This window comes from Petaurus breviceps, unplaced genomic scaffold, assembly GCF_028583685.1.
Source record: "Petaurus breviceps papuanus isolate PSGF00001 unplaced genomic scaffold, PetGlider_PUasm1.0 37, whole genome shotgun sequence".
NCBI classification, from domain to species: domain Eukaryota; kingdom Metazoa; phylum Chordata; class Mammalia; order Diprotodontia; family Petauridae; genus Petaurus; species Petaurus breviceps.
The window spans coordinates 57,590,051-57,615,505 of NW_027186296.1; the positions used below are offsets into that span (position 1 = coordinate 57,590,051).

The window sequence follows — 25,455 nt, forward strand, 5'->3', positions numbered from 1 at the left end:
AAGAAAGAAAGAAAGAAAGAAAGAAAGAAAGAAAGAAAGGAAGGAAGAAAGGAAGGAAGAAAGAAAGGAAGGAAGGAAGAAAGGAAGGAAGAAAGGAAGGAAGAAAGGAAGGAAGAAAAGGAAGGAAGGAAGGAAGGAAGGAAGGAAGGAAGGAAGGAAGGAAGGAAGGAAGGAAGGAAGGAAGGAAGGAAGAAATCTCCCACTGAAGGCAGCCTGGCAGGCTTACAGGAAGGGTCCATCACAACATGCTGGGAGCCAAGCTCAGCTCCACATGAGCCCATGGTTTTAGCCTCAGGGCTCCCCGACCAGTAGCAGCTGGAACAAATTTCAGGAGAGTGAATTACTAGCAGCTGTGGCAGTTTCCAGAATTATCAACCCATAAATGCCAAAGACAAAATAAAAGGTCAGTGTGGAACTCTGTTGGAACTGGGGTTGGGGGGGCAGGGAGGGCAGAGGCGTGGTCCGGCCCCTGCCCCCAGGGCAAGAAGTGGCAGAGGCACAGTGTGGCTGCTTCAAAGCTCCTGGCCTGCAGATCATAGGGTGACCATGTGACCATTCAGAGGGTAATCACTTTTGCTTTAACCTGCTTGGATCTAGATCGCTGTCCTAGGTAGAGGTCCTGGGGTTTGTGACAAGATGCCAGAGCTTGTGGGGCCTGCAGAGAGGGCACCCAACTAATAGTTCTGGCAGCTGCAAAAACCCCAGCAATTTGGAACAAACCTCTTCTCTCTGAAAGCAGAGTTCTACTGTAGCAAAATGCTCAAAAGTCAAGTAATTGAGTGGCCACATGAGCAAGCAAAGGAAGCAAAGCAAAAACAGTAATCAAACCTTAGATTCCTTTTTTGGGGACAAAACGGATCAAAGCATGGAATTGGAGGAAGACAACAAAGTCAGGACTCCTGTACCAAAAGCTTACAAGAAAAATATGAATTGGTTACAGGCCATGGAGGAGCTCAAGAAGGATTTTGAAAATCAAGCAAGAGAAGTGGAGGAAAAATTGGGAACAGAAATGAGAATGATGTAAGAAAATCATGAAAAAAGATTCAATAACCTGACTGAAGAAAATAACATCTTAAAAAATAGATTAATTCAAATGGTAAAAGATTGCCAAAAAGAGTAGTGGAGGAAGAACTGGAAATAGAAACGAGAAAGATGCAAGAAAATCATCAAAACAAACTGACTGAAGAAAATAACACCTTAAAAAATAGAGTAATTCAAATGGCAAAAGATGGCCAAAAAGCCAATGAGGAGAAGAATGTCTTAAAAAGCCGAATTTGCCAGATGGAAAAAGAATCTCAAAAGCTCACTGTAGAGAATAAATTCCTTCAGAATTAGATTGGAGTAATGGAAGCTAATGATTTTATGAGAAATCAAGATTCTATTAAACAGATCCAAACAAATGAAAAAAAAAAATAGAAGGCAATATGAAATATCTCATTGCAAAAACCACTGACCTGGAAAAAATAGATCCAGAAGAGATCATTTAAAACTTATTGGTCTGCCTGAAAGCCATGATCAAAAAAAGAACTTAGAAATCATCATTCAAGAAATTCTCAAGGAAAACTGCCCTAATATTTTAGAACTAGGAGACAAAATAGAAGTTGAAAGAATTCAGCAATTATCTCTTGAAAAAGATCCCCAAAAGAAAAGTCCTAGGAATATTATAGCCAGGTTCCAGGGTTCCCAGATCAAGGAGAAAATATCACAAGTAGCCAAGAAGAAACAATTTGAATCTTGTTGAAACACAATCAAGATAACCCAAGACCTAGCAGCTTCTACATTAAAGGATCAAAGGACTTGCAATACGATATTATAGAGGTCAAAGGAGCTGGGATTAAAACCAAGAATCACCTACCCAGCAAAACTGAGTATCACGTTTCAGGGGAAAATATGGTTATTCAATGAAATAGAGGACTTTCAAGCAGTCTTGAGGAAAAAACCAGAGTTGAGTAGAAAATATGACATTCAAATATAAGAAGCAAGGGAAGCATGAGAAGGTAAACAGGGAAAAGAAATCATAAGGAACTCATCAAAGTTGAACTATTTATATTATTACATTGAAAAGTGATAATTGTAATTTAAGAAACTTTTCTCAGTATTTGGATAGTTGAAGGTAATATAAATGTGTATATATATATATATATGTATACATACATATATGTCTATATGGTAGGGTATATGTGTGCATGAATACATATATAAGTGTGTGTATATATGTGTACAAGTATACATAGACAGAGGGCACAGTATCATTTGAATAGGAAAGGATGATATTTAAAAAATAAAATTAGGAGGTGAGAGAGGAATATAATGAAAGGAGATAGGGAGAGACAGAATAGGGTAAATTATCTCATATAAAAGAGGCAAGGGAAAACTGTTACAATGGAGAGGAAGAACAGGAAGGCAAAAGGGAATGGGTTAACCTTACTCTCACTGAATTTGGCTTAAGGAGGGAATAACATAAACACTAAATTGGGTATCTTACACTATAGTAAAGTAGGGGTAAAGGGGATAAGAGGAGAGACCATAGAAGCTAGGGGAGATTGGGGGAGGGGCGAAGTTAGAAGCACACACCTTTGAAAAGGGACAGGGTCAAAGTAGAAAATAGAACAAGTTGGGGGCAGAATAGGATCGAGGGAAATATAGTCAGTCTTTCACAACATATTCATTATGGAAATGTTTTCCATAACTACACATGTACAACCTATACTGAATTACTCATCTTCCCAGTAAGGGTGGATTATGAGGGAAGAAGGGAAAGAATGTGGAATTCAAAATTTTCAAATCAAATGTTTTAAAAAATATATCATTATTATTATTATTATTACATGTAACTGGGAAATAAGATATACAGGCACTGGGCTAAGGAGATTCATCTTGCCCTACAGGAAAGTTGAGGGGTGATAAGAGAGGATATAGGAGAGAGCAGATTGGGGCAGGGAATATTCAGTGGGAGTGCTGTTTTGGGGTGCTGGGTAGGGGAAAGATGGTGAGAAAATTTGTAACTCAAAATCTTGTGGAAATGAATGTTGTAAACCAAAAATAAACATAAAATTAAAAAAAATGACAGGGAGACCCAGAGGGGATGACTATGGTCACACTGGTAGCATTTGGTCACATCAATGGTAGCATTTGAACCCAGGGCCTCTGATTCCAGTCCTAGCATTCTTTTCACTGTATCTCACTGTCTTCTAAATTTTGTGTTTAATATTAAAGTCGTTTGGACTCCCAGATCAGTCACTGCCCAGAAATATGGTAGACAGCTGTAGAAAACCAACAAGAGATGAAAACATTACCATGGATAATTCATAATAATAGTGATTAGACTTTATGATATCTGAGCCATCTTTTAATTCAAGGATTTTATGATCGACAAAAATGGATAATCCATATAAGGAAGCTTAAGAGTTGATCTCTGCTATATAGAATCTAAAGCAATGTGGTGTCTATCCCACTAATCTTCCATTTTTTTTTCAAACTGAATGGAATTTTGCTAATGGTATAAATATTGTTTTACTCATAAAATACCTATTGATAAATCACTGAATGAGTTAGTTGTATTTACAAATAATAAGTGTTTGCAATTAACATTTTAAAAATTAGTCAGATGATTGGGAAGGGGACAAAGTTCCAAAATAGCAACCATTATACATAGCTAGAAGCAAAATTTGTCTTGCATTCTAATAACCATAGAACCATAGATTTAGATCTGGGAGGAACTTTAAATGCCAGCTAATTCAACCCTATATTTTATGGATGAGGAAACTGAGTGCCAGAAAAGTGAGTTTTTAAAAAATCACATAAATAATAAATGACAGAACTTGGATTTAAATCCAGGTGCTCTAACTGCAAATCCAATGTTTTTTTTTATTATATTATGCTGATATATCCTTGCCCCACAAAGGCCATACATTCTAACACATTCTAGGCAGTGTTTTATAAAGTAACTATTGCATATGTGTTATCATGGTCACTAGGCACAATATCCATAATACAGGACCAAACAGTACTCATTTTTTTTTTGCTTTTTGGAGGGCAATTTGGGTTAAGTGACTTGCCCAAGGTCACATGGCTAGTTTTTGTGTTAAGTGTCTGAGGCCGGATTTGAACTCAGGTCCTCCTGACTCCAGGGCCAGTGCTCTACTCACTGTACCACCAAGCCGCCCCTAAACAATACTCTTTCTAAAATATTTTTTCTTCCAAACTGAAATTTGGAAGCCACAATTGAATTATATCAATCTGAAGTTGATCTGAATTTTGAATTTTGAGACCAGGATGGTATTCAGAACACAGAAGAGCTAATCTCCTCAACTTTATCCCATTTCAGACCCAGATGTAGTGGAGAGCTACTGTATCTATGTAGCTTCTGACAAAGGTACCATCATAGTTTAAGAGAAGTTTATCATTGCTATGAAATATATTGTTAATATATATATATATATATACATATATATATGTATATATATATATATATATTCTCTATGTCCCAGTTCATAGCTTGGATATGTGGGCAAAGGGTTTGAAGAAGGAGTCAGAGACTCATGACCATGCTTCACTTCTGCCTTCCCTGGGTAGGAATATGCTGTATTTCCCAGCAATACCATGATAATTCCAATTTTTATTTGCTTCTACTACTTTCTCAAACTTTATGTGAGAAGTCAAGCTCATTATTTCCTTCTTTGTACTACTCTAACAGCTTTGACAATTTTATATTTTTCAGTCTGGTTTTTAAATTCTTTGTTTCCCTTTCTTTTATAACTCCCAAGTCTTTCAGCATCTTGTATTTGATAATTAGTTATGCTGTCTCTCTGACCTAATTCATGCTCAGCAATCCAAAAACATATATTAACTGAACACAATCATGAAAACCCATCTATGTTTGCTACATAAGGGTTCATGTGTATAAAGGGACATTTGAGAACATTTGGGAATTTGATACAAAGAGCAGACGTTGTTTCCCCTTTCTAACAGCCTACAGTTTAGGTCAAAACAATTTCTTGAGCAATGACTAAAATTTCCACCCGGTTCAATTTCATAAATTTTTCCCTTTTTAATGTAGCAATTTCTCCCAACCCCCAGAAGCCAAACATCCAGTTGGTTTCTTGTTATCAAAAAGAAAATTAAGTTAGCAAAAAAAAAATGAGAAATTACACTTATAAAAGTCATCTTACTTTCTAACTAGCTTGGCCTTTGAGTAATTCTATATCAAAGATGAGGCCAAAAAAAAATAGCCTTACCACATAAATTTGGTCTAGTAATGTTTATCAGCATGCACAAGAGACTGAGTCTCTCCTATGTTTTCCCTCGAGTGAAAAAATAAACCACTCACTTTTCCTGCATCCTCTTCTTATAGATTCTGCAGTAAAACTAGTTTGGCATTCAAATTGGGGTGAAAAATTAATTGTTGGAAGTGTTTATGTCCATACAAGTAACAAACACATCTCGTTAAGAGGATTTTGTAGCCATTTGGAAAAGTGCTGGGATAATTACTTGGGGTTAGGGCATGAAAAATGAAATATCATATAACGTTAAGCATGGGTGGCTCTCAAGATATTGTCTTTAAATCCTCTTTTCTTCTCACTCAGAAAAGAAACAAGGGACAGGTAGGTGGCCCAGTGGATAGAGCTGGGCCTGGAGTCAGGAAGACTTGATTTCAAATCTGACCTCCAATACTTACAAGCTGTGTGACCCTTAGCAAATCACTTAACCCATATTTTCCTAGTTTCCTCAAAGGTAAAATGAAGATAATAATAGCACCTATGTTCCAGGATTCTTTTGAGAATCAAATGAGATAATTACAAAGTGCTTAGAACAGTGCCTGGCATGTAGTAAGCAACAAATAAATGTTAGCTATTATTAAAAATTAGCTATCAGCTCCACAGATTTTCCTTAGGCAACTTCATCAATGGCTTCAAAAATGCTGTGCATTTATGTCCCAAATAAAACTCTACTTCCAACCTCTCCCCAGAGCTCTAGCCTCATATTTCCACTTATCTGCTGGGTATCTCCAGCTAAATGCTTGACCCACACTGTGGGGCATCTCAGAACATACCATGTCTAAAACAAGAGTATATCTTTTCCCTTGAACTTCTTCCTAACTTATCTATTTCTGCCACTCAGCAGCTCTGGCTGGCAACTTCAGAATTCTCTTTGACTCCTCTCTGCCTTACCCCACAGTCCAATTAGTCGCTAAGCTTAATTGACTCTTCCTCTGAAGTCTTGCAACTGTACTCCTAGTAGGTCCCGGTGCAAAAGGTCTTCTTTAGGTCCTCTCCTCTCCCCCTCCTTCCCCAGCTTTTCTTGGTCTATATTACTGTAACAGTTTCCTAACTGGATTTCTTGCACCAATCTATCATCTCAAATACATACTTTACATTAATCTTAAAAAAAAAACCCAGTAACTTTTATTTTGAACTTAACAATTCCCTCTGGCCCGCTTCATAAAATTTCCATTTACAAAATAGAACAGAAAATGAAAATATGTGAAACCATGAATCTCTATTGTGTACAGTTGCTTTAATAAAAGCATATAACAGATTCAACACATCACTTTCAACTTTTTAAAAATAGTCAATTTTTTATTATTATAGATTAAGTCCTGTTTATCTGCGTTTTCTTCTAATTCATCATGTTACTTTCAATGGATGTGCTTCTCTGTGTTTTTCTTCCAAATTTTCTTCTACTTTTTGTGTTCATTTAAAAATACTTCATTGATCATCTTTTATTTTTTTTTCTTTTTCTGGAAACAGTATTGCTAGGTCCTCTATCCCCCAAATCCCCAATATCTGCTCATTAGAAAAAAAAAAGGAAAAAGAAAACCACAATCCTTTTAATTAATAAGTATACTAAAACAAAACAAACCCACACATTTTCCATGTTCATAAAATAATTATCATTCTATATCACCTCTGTCAGGAGGTATAACCCATGCACTGGGTTCCCAATTCACTATTATGATCAAGTCTGTGCAAAGATTTCATGGGCTCCCTATTTCTTACTTGATCCAAGGCTTTCTACAGTCGGCCTAGAGCCAAACTTTCTAGTTCTATCTTCTATGGCATCTTTTCACACGCACTATATACCACTCAAACTAGAATAATAGTCTCCATCTTCTATTCTTAGCCTGTCTTATTTCATCCCTGTGTCTTTGCTCATGCTATTCCCCATGTCTGGAAATCCTCATCTGCTAAAGTGTTTCAAGGTCCACTCAATTTCAGCTTCTTCCAAGAGAACTTTTCTGACCTCCCAACTGGAAATGAGTCTTTTAGCCTCAAATTTCTCACAGTACTTTACCTGCACATTTTCCTTTGCACCTATTCCACTCAGGTACATGTCAGAGTTCTTTGTGTACATGCATTTCTGAACACATACCCCTTCACTTCTGCTCCCCCCCATATCAGTTTCTCTTTAGTACCTAATAAAGTATCTTGTACATATTAAGTACTTAAGGAACATTTACTGAATGCGATATTCCAATGGGACAAAACCTTCGTATGCACACCACTCACTTTACCTCTGAACCAACCACCCAGTAGAAAAGACAATGGTTTTGTGTGGTAATCAGTGTTTTGTAAGTATCATATAATATCCCAGTTGGAGGAAATAGTCTTCCTTTCTGTCCCTAGCTGGTCTCAATGCATGAAGTCATGAGGATTGTTTTTTGTTTCTTTGTTTTATTGTTGTTGTTTTGTTTCAAAGAGGATTTATAGTAACTTGTTGAAGTGTTTCCACAACCTACCTGTCTTTTGAGGCCCAACTCATCTCATGTCTTTTTGTGAAGCTTGGCCAGTAAACCCAGCCTACAGTGTTCTCTCAAGTTCTTTCACATCTTTTTGCGATCATGTCAGAGAGTAAATGTTGATTGACTGTGCAAATAGCACATCATTCATGGAACAAACATTTATTCAATGTCTATTGGGGCAGAGCTTTGTGCTAAGGCTAGAGTATATAGAAATAAGATGAAGATACAGAAAATATTCAGTCCTTGTCTTTATGAAGCTTACAGTCTAGTAGGCATATAAATCATGGATACAGATAATTATAATACATAGGACATAAGTATATATGTTTTGTTCTCTGTCCGTATTTCATTTACTATGCTGTTTAATACTATATATCATCATAATCTCTAATTATTCCATATAGGTTATCTTTCTCCCCCCTTTCAAAGGAATTATAACCCCTTTTTGGGGAGAGAAACTATATTTCATATTTTTATTTCACAAAGGTTAACACAATTCCTTAACACAATTCAGGCATTCAATTCATTGACTGATTACACTTTTTTTTTTGCACTAAAATTATTTCTGCCCACTCTGCCTCCTTTCTTTTTCAATGGACTGCATGATCTTAGGTATTCTATCACTTGCATATGTCTTAAAGAAGCATGAATTTGAGAGACAGCATAGTGAAGTGGCAGAAACATTAGACTTGGACTCAGCAAGACCTAGCTTCAAATACTGGCTCATTTACCAGATGTGTGACCCTAGACAAGTCACTTAATCTCTCCAGGCCTCAGTTTCCTTCTCTGTAAAAATGGTTTTGATGACTTCTCTGTCCATTTTACCTCCATTTTTAGGATTCTGAGATCCTTTGCATTTGTGGAAGAACTATGAAAACATTTAGTTGCAGATATCTACTTGCATTTTCACTTATTGGCATAAAGAATGATAGTGATGTGGGATGGGCATGGCTTGTCAAGGGAAAAACTAGGTAAAGGCAAAAATTATATAGGAATCTACAATTTTATGATTTACATACTGAATAAGTCATCAGTACCAGCATCCAACAGAGTACAGCGACTCACTTGTGCCAGAGTAAATACCCTTATCTAACTTACAGAAAACTGGAGATAACATAATTTTTAGAAAAATGATCTTCTAGGACAAGCCTACTCATGCTGCCCTGAGCTGTAAGAAAGATCATCTGGCAGTTCTATCTATATCATGCTGGCTTTATTTACACATTTCAAATTGAACTACGAAATGTGGTGATAACACAGTTTAGCAAAGACAACATTACATCTGCTGCAGCTACTAAGCCTCCAAGAAAAGTAACACTGATTCATTCAGAAAGACATAATAGCAATCACAGATGCCTACTTTTTTATACCTAGCACCAAAAAGTAAAGTTGATATTTTCAATATGTAACATAGAATATGCAGGAAAAGAGAGAAACACAATGACATGAGTAAGTAGATAAACTAGATAATATGAGATAAGGAATATATAATTATGTTAAATTCTTATATTTTAGAAAGAAAAAGAAGAAATGTCACCATCTCATTTTTAGGAGTTTTAAAATAATGGCACACACAAATCTATACCATAGAGGAATAATTAATATATAGTGCATGATTAATATAAATAATATTTACATAGGTTTTTTAAAAGTTATATAAAGGGAGAAGTTATCAAGTGATCAAACCTGTCATATGTCACAAGAATTAAAAGGGTGGAATTTTGAGTTCTAGAACTCATATCAAATTATTTTCTATTTCACCATGGATTGTCAAGAAAAACTGGGCTCCTGTGGTCCTAGGAAATTTGATAAACTGTGCATATATGACATAAACACTTAACTTCTTACTTAAAGATACCTGCGTTTCCTTTTCCATTGTTCTTTGGGAAAATATAAACTGAAACCAAGGTCTTTTCAAGACATTTTACCATCACTTGACGTTAAGACAATAACTACATGATTCATTAAATAGATTGATTTTGAAGGTTTAAAATGTATGTTCTGGAGTGTTTAGGTAGATTAATAATGAATATTCTGCCTGTTTCTAAATAATAACATTCCTTTTTCCACCAATCCCAAACCCCAACTGCCACAACTGATTTTTTTTTAATAAACAGTCCAATCTTTCTTCAAGGCCTTTTCTCTTACTAATTTCTCAGATGATTACAGCACTGTAGGTGAAATAAACTAGTCTTGAGCCTCTGGGAGAGAATTAACACCATCAAAATGAATTTACAACTGAGAATTAATTATACAATCAGTATGTTACTTTAAATCTTTCCTGCATGGTCTGATTTAAGAAAAAAAACCCTTCATTTCTCCATTAATTGCCTGAGCAAAAACAGGGACACATTGCTGAAGATTAACTATGCCAGAGAAAAATATATTTTACATGTTTAAAAATTAAGTAGTGTTTGTCAAAATAGTGCACATCAACTTTGTCAAAAATAGATTCAAATCTCTACCTTCAAGTTCTTTGTTGAATACGTTATTCTAAGTATAAATCAGACTAAAAAAATCTAGTTTTGCCAAAAGAATGTAACTTGTTTCTCTAAGCCTGACATGACTGAATATTGATAAACTGATTATATTTTAAAGTGATATTCAACATGAGAAAAGTCATTATCTGTTTTTAAAAAGTCACCAAGAGTATGAGCTGAAATTGTTTTGAGGATTTCTATCTGAATGTACCAGGAATTGCCTTTATGACTACCTTCCTGTGAGAAAGCTTATTCTTAAAAAAAAAAAAAATCAAAGCACTTTGTATGTTATTAGAATAGGGGTGGGGGAGATGTTCTAAATTCTAATAGAATACTTCCTACTCAAGTAGTATCTATCACACTCAATGTTAGGGAAATGAACACAACTGAGAATTTAGGCTTTGAATCAATATCAATTCTAAGTGGTTTTATGCTGTTCTAATTTCCTGTACATTACATAAAGCACTCACACACTGCACATGTAACTTTCACACAATTGGTATTCATCAACACATTTTTTGGCACGCAACAGGAAACTCATCTGGTATCAAGCCAGAGGGCTCAAGCAGTAAAAGTAATGAAGAACGAAAAATGGAAAAATAATGATAATTCATGAATGAAAAACCTGGGACAGTTTAGAAAAATCTTTTTTGGAACTTTTTCTAGCCTTCGGGCAAGTTTAAACTTTCATGAAAAGCTTATATGAGGCAGATAACCCAGAATGACATTGTCATTGCAAGCTAAACAGGGCTAATGTTTCTAAAGAATTCTTTCAGTAGTGCATGTAAAAAGGGGTTTCTGTTTTGAAAGAGAACCTTAGAGTCTGAGATTCTGAGGTGTTTTGGGTCCTTTATGTATGTGATATAACAGACAATACAAATCACTAACAACACTATATTTCCCTCAGAATCTTAATATATTAGATCTGTTTCTAAATTATTTCAAAGAATTACTTTCCAATTGAGGATTTTAAAGTTTATTAGGGGGTTGTAGCTGTTATTGATAAGAGGTGAACAAAAACTCCTATTTCAAATTTTGTATAACAAAATGGCACATTAGGAATATTAGACTGATTTCCACATCACACAGGAGTGATAGTAATTCATTTTCATGTGTTGTCATATAGATAATAGATAATAAACAATAGCTGCCATTCTAATAAGCCACAGGAAGAAAATACATAGAGGAACAGGTGATTCTAAAATCAGACTACTCATGAGACTATTCAATACTGGAGTGGGAAAGAACTTTAGAGAGCATCTAGTCCAAGGCCTGAATTTTACAGATTAGGAAACTAGGCCTAGTTAAGTGGCAGAATTGGTAATAAAATCCAAGACAGCACTCCCAAAGAGTAGGGCTCTTTCTGCAATGAATACTACAGTGAATCTCCTTTATTACATTTTGAATGGAGAATTATCCTTAGTTGACAGGAGGATATAACACTCATTTAAAAGCCCTCTACACAAAAGCCAAATTACAGTACTGTGAAGCACATGCTTCCCTCTTCAGCACAAAAAGTGTCAAATGTGACTTGGACTACCTGAAAACAGTATAAAGGACTCAGTAAAACATTTGGAATACCCCAGAACCAGAAAGTAACAAAACTTCCTGGAGCAACTGGCTTGATTTCAAAGCAGGTTTAAATATGTCTTGTATAAGTCCTACAAATTTTCCAATATGACCTTTATTGGTAATAAAAGCCAAAATTCTGCTTTGAAAATTTATGAGAAAAAAGGGTTGTGTTTTTAAAAAAGAAAATTTGAGGAAGTTGATGTCTCAATGAAATGCCTACAGGAAATGGAGAAAGCAATCCCTTCTCATTCACAACATGAATAAACTGATAATTAAGAATTGGCTCTGATCCACTTTACTATTAAAGTCTTGAAACTATGATGGCATGGTAAAAATGTTAGCAATTAAATCAATTCATAGCCAAAATCATATTAAATCAAATTAAAAGGAGTTAAATCAAAATGACCATTTACTTTATTACTTTGACAATTATTCATAATCAGGCTGCTACAAAATGTCATGTGGATGGCTTTTTTCTTACCCTTTATATATCTCCCACATACATATATGAGCAAACAACTAATCACTCAAAATCAATTTTTGAACCAAGTTCTTTCCTTTTAATTCCTAGTATAGGAAGTAACACTTAACAATCTTCAAGTACTGTTTAACATACAGTAATACTGCCTTCCAGCTGGCCACAAAAAAAAGCACATTACTAATAAAAAAAATGGTTCTGAGTTGAGCATTTTCCAAGGAAGGAATAAAAAGAAACTCAGCCAACCATCCTCTCACTATCAGTTTGGAAGAAAAAAAAGAGTTTCCTCCAAGAACAACGGTTTTCCCTGATAAGAACCCTATGGATCATCTTCCCTCTACTTTGTAAAAATGCAGCAAGTTAAGTCATTCTAGACTTGGCCTACCTAATTCAAAGTGTCGTGAGCCTGAATTCTCAGAGAGGACAATTTCCATCACATATCATGTGTATCTCTCTCCAAAAAAGCTATGCCTCTATTAATGCTATGAGGATTAAGTGTTTGGAAAAGATAATCTAATTTAAACACTATAAAAATCACTGATTTAAGCTATTTAAATATAGAAGATGATGACCTAATTGGTCAAAGATGAGATAACTAATATTTATTTGTATTTTTCATTACAAAATATTTCTTAATAGAGTAAAGGAGATGTACCTCCTTCTATTTATAATTTATATTCAGGCAGTAGTGCTTTAGGAGAACCTGTAATGGAAAATCTTAGTCCTCTCAATAAGATGTAGAAGACCTGGAGTCTGTGACTGTGACTTTTGACCACCAGGTAGGCAAGGTACTTCTAACTTCCCTCTACCCAACCTCTGTCCCAAACATCAATAAAAAGTTATTTTTGCTTAATTTTTCTCCTTGTGCCCTTATAATTCCTCCCTCCTGAAGTTAATGGTAAACACTGAAAATCTTCTATGTCGGTGATTGTTGGGCTGGAAAAAGAGAGAAACTCTAATGCAATTATTTATACCTTCAGGAATGAAAACAAGATATTATTGTCTTGAGTGACCTTTCCTAAGTATGGGGATACAGCATTTTACACAATAAACTCTTGGTTCATGTTTCAATTACTGACCTTTACTGTGTAGAAAATTAATGCAATTTTCATTGTAATCCATCCGTACAAATAAGGCCCATACGGAAAGATTCCACATGCTAAATCTAACACAAATAGAAAATGTCATCTCTTTGCTACCAGATGAACCTTACCATTATCTGTTCTGCCAGGTCCTTACTGAATTCTACTTGCAACAAGAAATTTCTTATATTTACCATTAGATATAAGGGAGAATGGGCATCCTATTTTTGAAGTTTAGTTTATAAAATTCACTTTTTTAAAGTCAGGAAACTAGCTACATTGAAAAGTCTTAGAGAACTGATGAAGAAAGAAAGTCAACTATGCTAAGCCAAATTTTGGTTACTAATATAATTACATTCAGGTACCATAAGTAATGAAAAGAACAAAAAGCTGCTATGATGTAATTTTACAATTGTTCCTATTCCAGAAGATAAAAGGATGGTAGGCCCCAACACTGACACGCTATAGTCTGGACTGTACATCCAAGACAGCCAAAATCTCCGCATGTATTTATCCATTGAGGAGACTGCCAAGGGGGCTAAGAATTTGGTAGGGAGGAGAGCTGACAATTAAAGGTTGTCATTTTCAAGGTTGATAGTTTAGGTAGAAAAAAGTTCTTTTGCTCTTCTGTTTTTTGAACTAAATGCCTGTATATTTAGAACTTGTAAACAGTTCATCTCTTAGAGGGTGGGTTACAATTCCCAGAAGCAGGGTCTGTTATGTCTAACATACAACAAAATCCAGAAAAGCCCTGAATAAATATCCTAATGCATAGCATTAATGATGGCAAACAGAAATGTGTGCATCACATCATGAACCTTGTACACTATATCATGATCTTAGCCTTGGCAGCTGCTATGAGAGGGTTGGTGGATTAGGAGAATGTATAAGTAATGACATGTGTATAGATGTGTGTACAAACATACATTCATTGCCGTAAGAATTTTAAAGTTTCAAATTTTTATTCATTTCAAAGTCAGTGTTATAGTTTGTCTTTTTAAGGAAGTGAGGAAATGCACACTGGGAGAATGAAAAGTTGTTTTTTAACTATCAAAACCTCTTGGTAATAATGGAGGAGCATTTAAGAATTTCAGGTTCATGGAATTATCAGTATCAGAGAAAATAGATATTAGAGTAAAAATTTTATATTTGAGGGCAATGCTTTGCTAAAACATTTTCTGAAGCTGCTATGGCTGATATCAAAAAAGACCCTTAGTCCTCAATTAAAGGCCAAGGCAAAGATTCCACTCAAACAAGATTATTAGAGAGGTGTCCTGTCATAGGGGAAAGAGTACTGGTATTGGAGATAGGAGGCCTGGGTTCAAATCCTACATAAGATACTTATTGACTGAAAATAAAAGGGCTAAACACAACCTCTTGGCATCTCATTTTCTGTGTACCACAAAAAAAGCTGGCTATGGGCTTAAGAGTATGAATTTATAGTATTTTCATCAATATAATTAGGGTATAAAGTTTTATACAACTCATTTCTTTCTAACAGTGCATCTTTCATGCTATTAATCAACATTCAATGATCAACAGATTGATTATCTCTTATTGATTTATTTATATGTGTTTGGTAATTCCTGACAAGATGATTGTTGTTTACCTTTTGGGGAGGGTCTAATACCAGGGAGCTAACTTGGATCTTAAACAGCTTTCTTATTGTGGTTGTGACACTGAGATGTTAACCATGAACTCTATCTATAATCCTTGCTTATCCAGAAGTCAAGATGGCCAAAAATAACAGAATACTACTTTTAAATTTGAAGCTTTGTCATGTAATGTAATTTGCTTTAACTTAATTAATACAAAATAGTATAAATATAATTTATATAAAATATAACATATATCAAATCAATATAACATACAAATAAAATAAATATTGAGTACCTACTATGTGTATAGATAGAAAGTTTTGATAAGAGGACATTTTTCACCTTATTGAGCTTTTAGTTTGATGTAGTCATAGCCTTTGACTTAAAAGCTAATTCTGGGCATTGTCCTCCTCAGTGCTGAGCTTTAACTATTTTTCTTCCAAACCCCCAATGCCTTGCTCTGCTATTTTCCTCCTTCTCCCTCATTTAGTCATCAAGTCTCTTAGATTCAACCTATCCTAGTTTCAAATCTCTACATGTTTCTAGGAAGGAGGGAGGTACATTAAAAAAATGATGTCTAATTTGGCACTTCAATTTCTTCATTTTATTCCATAAGGTTTTGCCTGAAAGTCTAATGACAATAAAGCAGCAGGTTCAAGAGGATCTCCCTTGAGAGGAAAATGGGCAGACATACTTGGATATCCAGATGAAAATGGTGCCAGCAACAGCTGGGGAAGTGACAGACTCACACATTTGGTGACCAGACCAACAGAGTGAAAATATCATCCCAAAGTAAGAGCTATTATACTTTAATTATTTTTGTGATTACATAGTGTCTTTTCTCCAAGAAATAAAAGGCACACCTCAGGTTGCTTCACTTAAAAATGCTTTGTACAGACATCCTTTTATGTTATTTTACCATCTCATCATGTTTTACCTCTCTCACATTTGTCTTTTAAAAATAACCACAGACTAGACATTACTGTGCTCTCCAAACTAGCTTCCTCACAGATATCTGACTTTAGACCAGTCATGTACAACTTGCAGCCCTTGGAGGGATGCTTATGGTCCTTGGACTCACCAGAGGAAAACATCCTTTTGAATGTAGAGGAAATCATTTGGCATGCTGCAAGCCTCCTGAGGGCCATAAGGGGCACGCTGTAAGTAGCCTCAGGGCTGCAAGTTGTGCAGACCTCCTTTAGACACACTCACCTTATCATCTTCATCATAGTCATCATCTACATCTGTGGTTTCCTGAAAGAAAAGCACAATTCATTCTTAATCATATCCTACTGACAACTACATTCAAAACATACATTAAAATATTCCATATATTTTTAAAATATCTCTCAAAATTTAAGTACCATTCATTATTTCAAAGTTCAAGAAATTGTAAACATTATGCTACCTCCTCTTATTCCTTTTACTCAGTAAACTCGGGAGGAATCTCTATTACCGCAGATCCAATATATTTTCCTCAGCATGGCATTTATGGTTTTTCACAACCTGATCCTTCCCTACCTTTTAAAGTTCTTTTTCTCTTTACTTCTTTCCACATAATCTGCACACTAGGTATACTGGCCTATTTGCTGTTCTTCACATATAATATTCTATCTGCAATCTACCTTTGCATTGAGTGTCCCCCATGGCTGGGATATTTTCTTTCTTTACTTCTCCCTCTTAGAATGGGCGCTTACATTCAAAACTCAACTCATTCACTACTTTCTACATGAAATTTCTCTGGTTGTCCCCAGTTTTTTGCCCTCCCTCTCAAAATTAACTTGTAGTCATTTTATTTATTTTACATGCTATCTATATTCTAATAGACATTAGAATATATATGTGTAACATATTATATATTTATATTCTAATATATTCATTTTTACATATATTCTGTAAATACTTATATAGGTACATTTATCTTCATATTAAAAAGTAATCTTGAAGAAGAGGTCAGTTTCATGATTTTCTTTGTATTCTCTGCAGTATTGTGGCTGACACACAGTAGGTAATTGATTGTCTCATAATCTACATAAAATTGTAAAGTATAAATATATCTGTTAGAATTGTACCCATAGTTTGAAGGCAACAGGCTTTCAGATTCATTGCCAAGGTCTACTGTCTGTAAACCATTTTGTTCTTAGTCTGACTAATGAACCAGTTGGCATATTAAGGCTGAGGACTCCATACTTTGTTTATTCCAGGCTCATTGTTACAATGAGTTCTTTTCCTTTCATATACTGTTGAAAGATTAGACAGTAGAAAATATAACAGTATGAATATAATCAATCTCAAGAATAAGATACACATTTCTCTATGGCATTATAATTTTGCTTTGGTTTCTGTGGTGACAGGTGATTGGATTAAAAGATGAAGCAATGATCTGAACTTGAGGGCACTTGGCTCTCATTCAGGTGGTGCTAGAACAGCTGTCCAACTAATAGGTCTGTTCAGTTTAGTTTAAAAAATTTTTTATTTAATAGGCAGATTCAAACCATATCACTAAAAGTGTGGAGAGCTTATACACATCTATGTGTAGTTAGTTCTTAACACCTGATAGCTCTTTGAAAGGAATGCTGGATACTAAAAAGTGGGGTTTGTTTTAAGTGCTAAAATCTTCCTCATGCTTCCTAGTTAGTAGTACAGGACAGAGAATCAATTTCTCTCTGCTCTGTTATGAAAAGAGTTTTAGAACAGTAAGATTAAAGGGGTGCCTCCTTGAATTTACTGGAGTGGACTTTACTGATAACATAATGTCAACTAACATTGGCTGGAATTTGGTACCAAAGACTTGATTATCCTTGAATTTCACATGCTTCCCTCCTGATTGACTTCACAGAATATGATGAGTATTCACTAGCAGCCTGTATGACATTCAGAGATCTTCAGATGAAAGGAAATAAAGTGCTCAGCACTGTCAGCAGGCAGTATTTCATGAAAGCAAATGAGGTCTTTAAAATAATAATAAAAAACCTCATCTCTGACTAGGGGTTGGGAATAACTTGGTTTAAATGATTCATATCGCCCTCAAAACTTTAGAAGTACGTATTTTACCATTTAAGTTTAAAAAATGTGAAAAGTTATTATGTCACTAACTACTGGATCTCAAGTTCACCTTAGGAAAAAAATTTCCAGATTTAGAATTTGGTGAGCCTTACATCCTGGGTATTTTTCCAGATAGAAGTATTTTTCTTACTCTTTATAAATGACTCAATTTATTTGGCACATTTTACCAAAAAAGTTTTATTTCCAATATTTAACAAAAAGAAAAAAGAAAAAAAAAGCTATGCTATTGAAAGACAGAGAGATTTAGTAGATAAAGACCCGGGTTCAATCTTATGTCATACTTAATTAAGTATATGACTATGGGCAAGTCACAGGGTCATAGATTTTGGAAGGGACCCTAAAAGTTATCTAATCCATTCACCCCTCTTACAAATGAAGAAAATAAGGGTAAAAGAAGTGAAATGACTTCACTGAGAGCACACAAGTAAGGTATAGGACCAGAATTGGAACCTAGGTCCTCTGACTATAAATTTAACACTATTTCAGTGTATCATCATCTATGACTGAATTATAGACTAATTCTTTCTCCACATCAGGAGGAAATTTTCATATTGCATATTCTCCATACAAATGAAATCACAGATCGCAAGCAAAACAAAAAATGTATATATTATTTTGTCATTTTATAATTTATATATTATTGAAAAAGTAAAAATCAAAACCAAACCAAACCACTCAATAGTCTTTATATAATAGTGCTGCTTGCTGTAGAGAGGGAATTATATCAAATGTGAAGTAGCGCAAAATGATATATTCTATGGAAAAAATCATTTCATACATCATCACAACAACATTTCCTAAGCTACTTGTATTGAAATGAATAAATAAATAAAAACACATTTTTGAGCATTTCTTAGGTGTGGAGCACTGTGTTACGTACTGGGGCCACAAACAGAAAAATGTTCATCCATTTTATTTTAATAGGGAAGAAAACACAAAGGAGGTTCAGCTGCAGAGGAGATGGAAGGGTGCTATGCTCCTTAGGATGCAACAGTGAGGGAGATACATGAACACACACACATTTATATAAGAGATCACAGAATCTTAGAGTTGGAAAGGATTCTAAAAGTCATCTTATCCCATCTCAGGGATGTTATGGAAAGTATATAACTTAATACATTTATCACAATATCTTAATAAGAAGGGATTTCCAAAGTCATCCCAAACAGACCAGAATTAAAACCCATACCTAACATCCCTGAGGAAGGGTTATTTAGCTTTCGTTAATATGAAACCTGCTTTTATACAACTGCCATCTATTGTTTCTACTTCTATAACTTGTGATAAAATGTAGTGTGTTTGATTACTCTTCTTTGTTTTTTAGATACTTGAGACTGTGATCATTTTACTCCAAAATCTTCTCCAAACCAAACTTCTTCAATTAAATGTACAGTTCTCTGTACAGCATGGTTGTGTGTCTTCCAAATCTTAGTCATCTGCCTTAGGACTCATTGCTCAATCAATCAAAAAGGGATCTATTGACCCTTCAAGTTCATTTCCATCCCCAGTCCAACAGTGTTTGGAGAAGGAATATATTGCAAATGAACCACCACTGATGCCACCCTCCTATTTCAAAGGAACTTGAAAGGTAGGGGATAATAATAAATTAATTCTCCTTTTATTCTATGGGCTCAGAAACTTTCCTTCATGTTCCTCTAAGTCTTGTGCTCTAGAGTAATCATCTTAGATACCTTTCCCAGAACTGATTTACTACTAACATAATGGTCTTTACCCTTGTCCTCCTTGACTATTTAATGACTTCTTACACTATCCATCATCTCTCCTGGATATTCATGTCTTCCTTGGCTTCTGAGGCTCTGTTCTCTCTTGGTTATCTTCTTGCCCGTGTGGTTAAACCTTCTTAGTCACCTTTTTTGGGTAATTATCCACCCACCACTCTTCACACACATAAACACACCAAGTGTATTTGTCCCTCAACGCTCTGCCATCAGTTCTTCTCTTTAGATGGTCTTCTTTGGTCATTGTATCAGCTCCTGGGAGTTCAATGATCACTTCTGTGCAGATGACTTTAAAATCTATATGATTAGCTCTAATTTCTCATTTAAACTGCAGTCTTTCACTTTCAACTCCATTCTAGACATTTCTACGAGCAGCTCCAATTCAACATTTTCAAAATGGAATTCATTATTTTCCTCCTTGAACCTGCTCTATTCTCCTAGTCCCTAGGGTCACAAATGCAGAGTCTTCCTGGATTGCTCCTTTCTTGCCCTTCCTATTGAATCTGTTGCCAATTTGTGTTGATTCCACTGTGCTTCCACCAAATATGCCAGGTTTGTCCTCCTTACAATCATAATAAGAACCTACCAGTGTAAAATATGTATAGTTCATTAAGTTCACAGTTATGTAAGGCATACAAGGCAAATATTCACCCCATTTTATAGATGAGGAATCTGAAACTCAGACAGGTTAAGGGACTTGTCCTCAGTTAGCAAATGGTGGATCTGGGAATCAAATTCTGGTCTCTTGACTCAAGATTATTTTACACTATACCACATATACCTTATGTAATCAATTTATTGCATCCCAAAGGATATTATTCTTGATATAAATCTCATCCTAATAAAATAGTATGAAAATTAGTCACAAAGCCAAGTCTATCAAATATCTTATATGGGACCTAGATTTAATCATACAAAAGATATTAGAAACCCTTTCTAATGAAGTCAGATTTTGGTAACTTGCTTAGAAAGGGAATTGAAGAGAGTTGTATACCATAAATATGTATATTCTTTCTACATATATAACATTACAATGTCTTCTAGAGTGTGAAAGATACATACCAGAAGGCCAAGTCATTGACATGCCTTAGGGAAAAGAGGATCTGCTATATACAAATAAAATGATAGCCTCTGTGAAACTAAAAGGCAATATTGTTAAATATGTCTAAAATAAAACAAAGTTGGATTATGTTTTTAAACCAACAAATTATTCTTTACTCAAATGTCAAAGCTGATGGGGAGCTTGGCTTACCTGGCTTTCTTGGACACTGCTGACCTTTCCTTTCATGGGTCTGATGAAATTATAAACAAAGAGCAGCAATAAACCCAGAGGGATCATGTACAGGTCAAAATTCCAGACAGTGACCAGAAACACCTGAGGGGAAAAGTGAGACCACGTGAGAAAACAGGAGCAAGAGAACTGGGATCTGTCATCGTGTCATTGAATACCAAGTTTCTTTTTTAAAAATTAAGTCTAAAACCATTACTATTTAAAATAATAAGAAGGTAGTATGACACAAAATAAAAACAAAAAGGCGGCTGAAAAGAGTTTTGACCCACTAAGAGGGGAAGAAGTTATAAGAATAAACAATCAACTAATCAGGATATCATTCAGTTTTAGAAGTCCCATCCACTAAACTACACTTGAGATGTTAAGGTAACTATTTTTTTGTTTTATTTTGTTTCTTTTTTCCCTTCCCTCCTTCATTCCTTTTCCTCCCTCCCTCCTCCTTCTCTTCCTTGTTTCCCTTTCTTTTCTTGCTTGCTTGATGTACAAGGTCCTCTGATTAGCTAATAGCATTGTCAATCAGGAAAATGGGGTGATAAGAAACCAAAACAGAAATTATTCTTTGGAGGATATTCCCAGACTAAAAAGTAGACATTTAGGAACCTGAATTCACTAAAGTCATCAAGAAAAGACTGTATCATCCCCACCCCTGGCCCCCTGCCCCCTACCCCATTAGTAGGTGGTACTACTAATAGAATTCTGGACCAGGAGTTAGGAATCTTCCAAAGTTCAAATATGGCCTCAGATACTGGGAAGCTGTATGATCCTTGGCAAGTCACTTAATCTGTTTTCCTCAGTTTCCTCATCTATTAAAGAGGAATAATAGCTTCTACCTTCCAGGGTTAGTTGTAAGAATCAAATAAAGTACTTTGAAAATCTTAAGGCGCTGTATAAATATGAGAGACGATGAAGATGAGGAAGCAGATTACCATAGGGTTTCTTTAAAATGTTTGTAGTACACAAAATCTAGCAGGTCCTTTCAAACAAGAAAACCTGAATATGATCATCTGAATTAAGATCACAAAGGCTATTTTCAAAGAGCTAGGGTGAAAGGTGATGGATTTTTTTTCTCCTCTCACCATAGCAGCTCATAGAAATGTGTGTATGTATACATGTTTATATACATATATATACACACATATGAGTGTGTATATATGTATATGTACATATACACATGAGATATGCATGTACTTATGGGGATAGATAGATAGATAGATAGACAGACATAGCTATAACTTGAGGTAAAGAGGGTAGAAATAGGGATATGATTTGATTCAGTAGATAACAATTAATGCTGTTAGACATTATGAGTGCAGTCAAGAATCTCTGTATTCAAATACCATTTAGGCTTTGGAAAGGATATAAGGTTTGTATGATAGGAAAGATATAGTAAATTGTGGGTTATTATTTATGAAAATGTGTCTTTTTCCTTATAATATTCTCAAGGATGTCCTTGATGCTTTTGTAAATTGTTTTTATAAAACTGTATAGAAATGGGAAATGTGTATATATATAAATATAATATATACACGCATATATATATCTATATTTGCATATGTACATACACATACTTAATATCTTCAAGAATGACCTTGATGCTTATGTACATTATTCTCATAAAATTGTATAGAAATGGGAAATTATATGTTCATACACACATATACATATTATATGTACATATATATACATGCGCACACATATTCCTAAATATGTATATATATACATATATGCACCTAAAAGTATTTATGTGTCTGTCCAACTATCTATCTCTCCTTATTTTCCTATTTCTATATAATTTTAATGAGAATAATCTACACAAGCATCAAGGACATCCTTGAAAGCATTATCAGGGAAGACACAGGTTTTCACAAATGAAATCCCACAGTAGACTGTATCTTTGCTATCATACAATCACTGTGTTCTTTGCAAAGCTTGAGATGACGTTTGAGTGCAGTGACTCTTGACTATACTTATAACATCTTAATATCAATGAATTTTATCTATTGGAATTAGATCAGGCTCTCATTTCTACCCTCTTTACCCCAGTCCTGAAACACTCATACAAACACAAATACACTCATACATACACACATACACACACACACACACACACACACACACACCCATATACACACATACATATTCCCAGGAGCTGCTATGGTAAGAAAAACAAAACAAAACATTTGTCACCTTCGTCCCTAACCCTTTGAAAATTGCTTCTGTGAGCTTACTTGTTTAAATGACAATGACAAGAACAGTCAGATCATATCCAATTTGATGACAGTGTAATGATGAACAGAGAGCAGCCCTGGAGTCAGGAAGACCTGAGTGCAAATTCTACCTCTCTGGTGTGTGTCCAAGCTCTATGAAAAGATTAAGAGAGTTTCCCCTCTGGGAGTTTCCTGTATCTATGAAATCATAGGGTTCATTCCATTAAGGAAAAAAAAAGGCCATGCTTTGAGTAGCTTCTTTTCCTTTACAGTAACTTTGATAATTGCTCCCTTAATGTCTGTCCTCAATATCATGTAAACTCAAATACTCACCTCTTCTCTATATATTTCATCTCAAGCCAATTTTCCTATACTTTCTTGCATTTCCTATTGGACTGCTATGCTAGAGTCCAAATTATGTGACTATGGATGATGAAGAGGGTTCATTCAAAAACCCTCCACATGTCTTTTCTATCTTTTGTCCCTTTGCTGTCCTGGTTCATCCCTAAAATTCCTCAGGATGTATCTTACCAAGGCTTTGTTAAATTGATTTTGCCTTCCAAACTGCTTATTTTTGTTTTTTGATTAAATGTTACATTTCATGTCCCACCACCCTTCTCCATAAGATTTTACAAAATTAATTCATATTGTAAACCAATAAGTTTCTTTGCTGTCATCTTCCTTCATTAGTAATTTAAGTCAAATGTTTCCAGCTTTTTTGGACACCTTCTTCTGGTAACTCTTATAAGACAGGGATAGAGTAAAGATTAGACCTATGATTTTATTGGCATAGGTAAGTCCCGGATTAGGAAACTTTCTTCACCAGTGTGAGTTAGCATCTTCTCCGTGGTTTATGAGATTAAAGAGCATTTAATTTAAAAACATTAAAGAGCCTAGAGCATGAAGATGTCAAGTGATATCCCCAGGGTCATACATTCTCCATTCTCTCCATTCTCCAAATGGCCATCATGTCAGCTTCGGAGAGTGATAGTTTAGTTTCTCATTGCCTTTTATTATTCTTTCAATTCATTTTTCTTCTCTTGGTGCAATAGCTTGCATTTCTAGTACAATATTGAATAATAGTCATGATAATGGGTATTCTTGCTTAAAACCAGTATGTACCAGGGGCAGAACTTGAACCCAGATCTTCCTGGCTTAGAGGCCAACTCTCTATCCAGTAAGGCAAACTTCTTCTAGGCAACTGATACAATCTGCTAACTTTTTAAAGAAAAGGTTATCACCAGTTTTGATGGCCTTATCCTTCAGCTATTACTCATTTCCATTATTAATAACTTTTTAAAATCAGTTAGTTTAATGATAGAGGAAATTGTCTAGTTCTTTCCCTTTGGCTCAATGCTTCAAAGCCTTGCATTGGCCTGAAGACCTCACTGATGGCATTTTTGCTTTTCCTGATTTGATCATCTCTATGATGATGGCAGTTGTGCTTCCAAGTCTAGATGGTCGAGTTTCTAAATCTCCCACGGGCATTTCTATTTTTTTTTTTTTAGTTCTGTATCCCAGCATCTCTTCATAGAGATCATTAGCATATTCCTTTGCTTTATTCATTTCGGTCTTGACCTCACATTCCTAAATTTCTCAAAATGCTTGCCTTCTCCTCATGAGAGTCCATTTCTGTAAAAGTCTGAATCAGTCCTAAGTTAACATTTTCTCAGTAAACAAAGACAACAATTTCATTACAGGCAAAATTTAGGTTAAAGTTGTACTCAGGCATCTCATTCCCCTCTCAGTCTTGGCAATACTCAAGGATCACTCTGACTAAAAAAAAAGAGCCACATAGCTCCCAAGTCCTATAAGATATCACTATTTTGGGAGGTGGTCAGAAGCATGTGCAACTTTTCCATGGGTTGACAGAAATACCATATATTTTCTCTCAACAAATATTTCTAGTATTCATAAACTTAGGGAAAGCTGCTACCAATCTCTCAATTTAATTAATTCAACTAAATTAAGTATATTTTCTCTTTTATATTCTTTCTTCTAGCTTTATATCAGTTTTGATCTTTCCTCTCTAACAAGATAATTTTATGACTGTATTGGATCCAGCAATGACAAACTGTCATCACAACTCACTCCTATGAGTTAAAATGTTACCAGTTTTGTGTGTGTGTGTGTGTGAAAGAGAGAGAGAGAGAAAGAGAGAGAGAGAGAGAGAGAGAGAGAGAGAGAGAGAGAGAGAGAGA

At 35.0% G+C, this 25,455-nt stretch overlaps 1 protein-coding gene across 3 annotated transcripts in view; it reads right to left on the reverse strand.

Annotated features, from left to right (window-relative positions):
• The window catches only part of MCTP2 (multiple C2 and transmembrane domain containing 2), a 268,641-nt gene that overhangs the window by 17,354 nt on the left and 225,832 nt on the right, over positions 1-25,455 (reverse strand). For all 3 annotated transcript variants that reach the window (XM_069098511.1, XM_069098512.1, XM_069098510.1), the window contains 2 exons: positions 21,009-21,131; positions 16,164-16,205 (listed from right to left, as the gene is read on the reverse strand). In XM_069098511.1, coding sequence (XP_068954612.1) covers positions 16,164-16,205; positions 21,009-21,131 — 165 coding nt within the window. The remainder of the gene's footprint in view (positions 1-16,163; positions 16,206-21,008; positions 21,132-25,455) is intronic.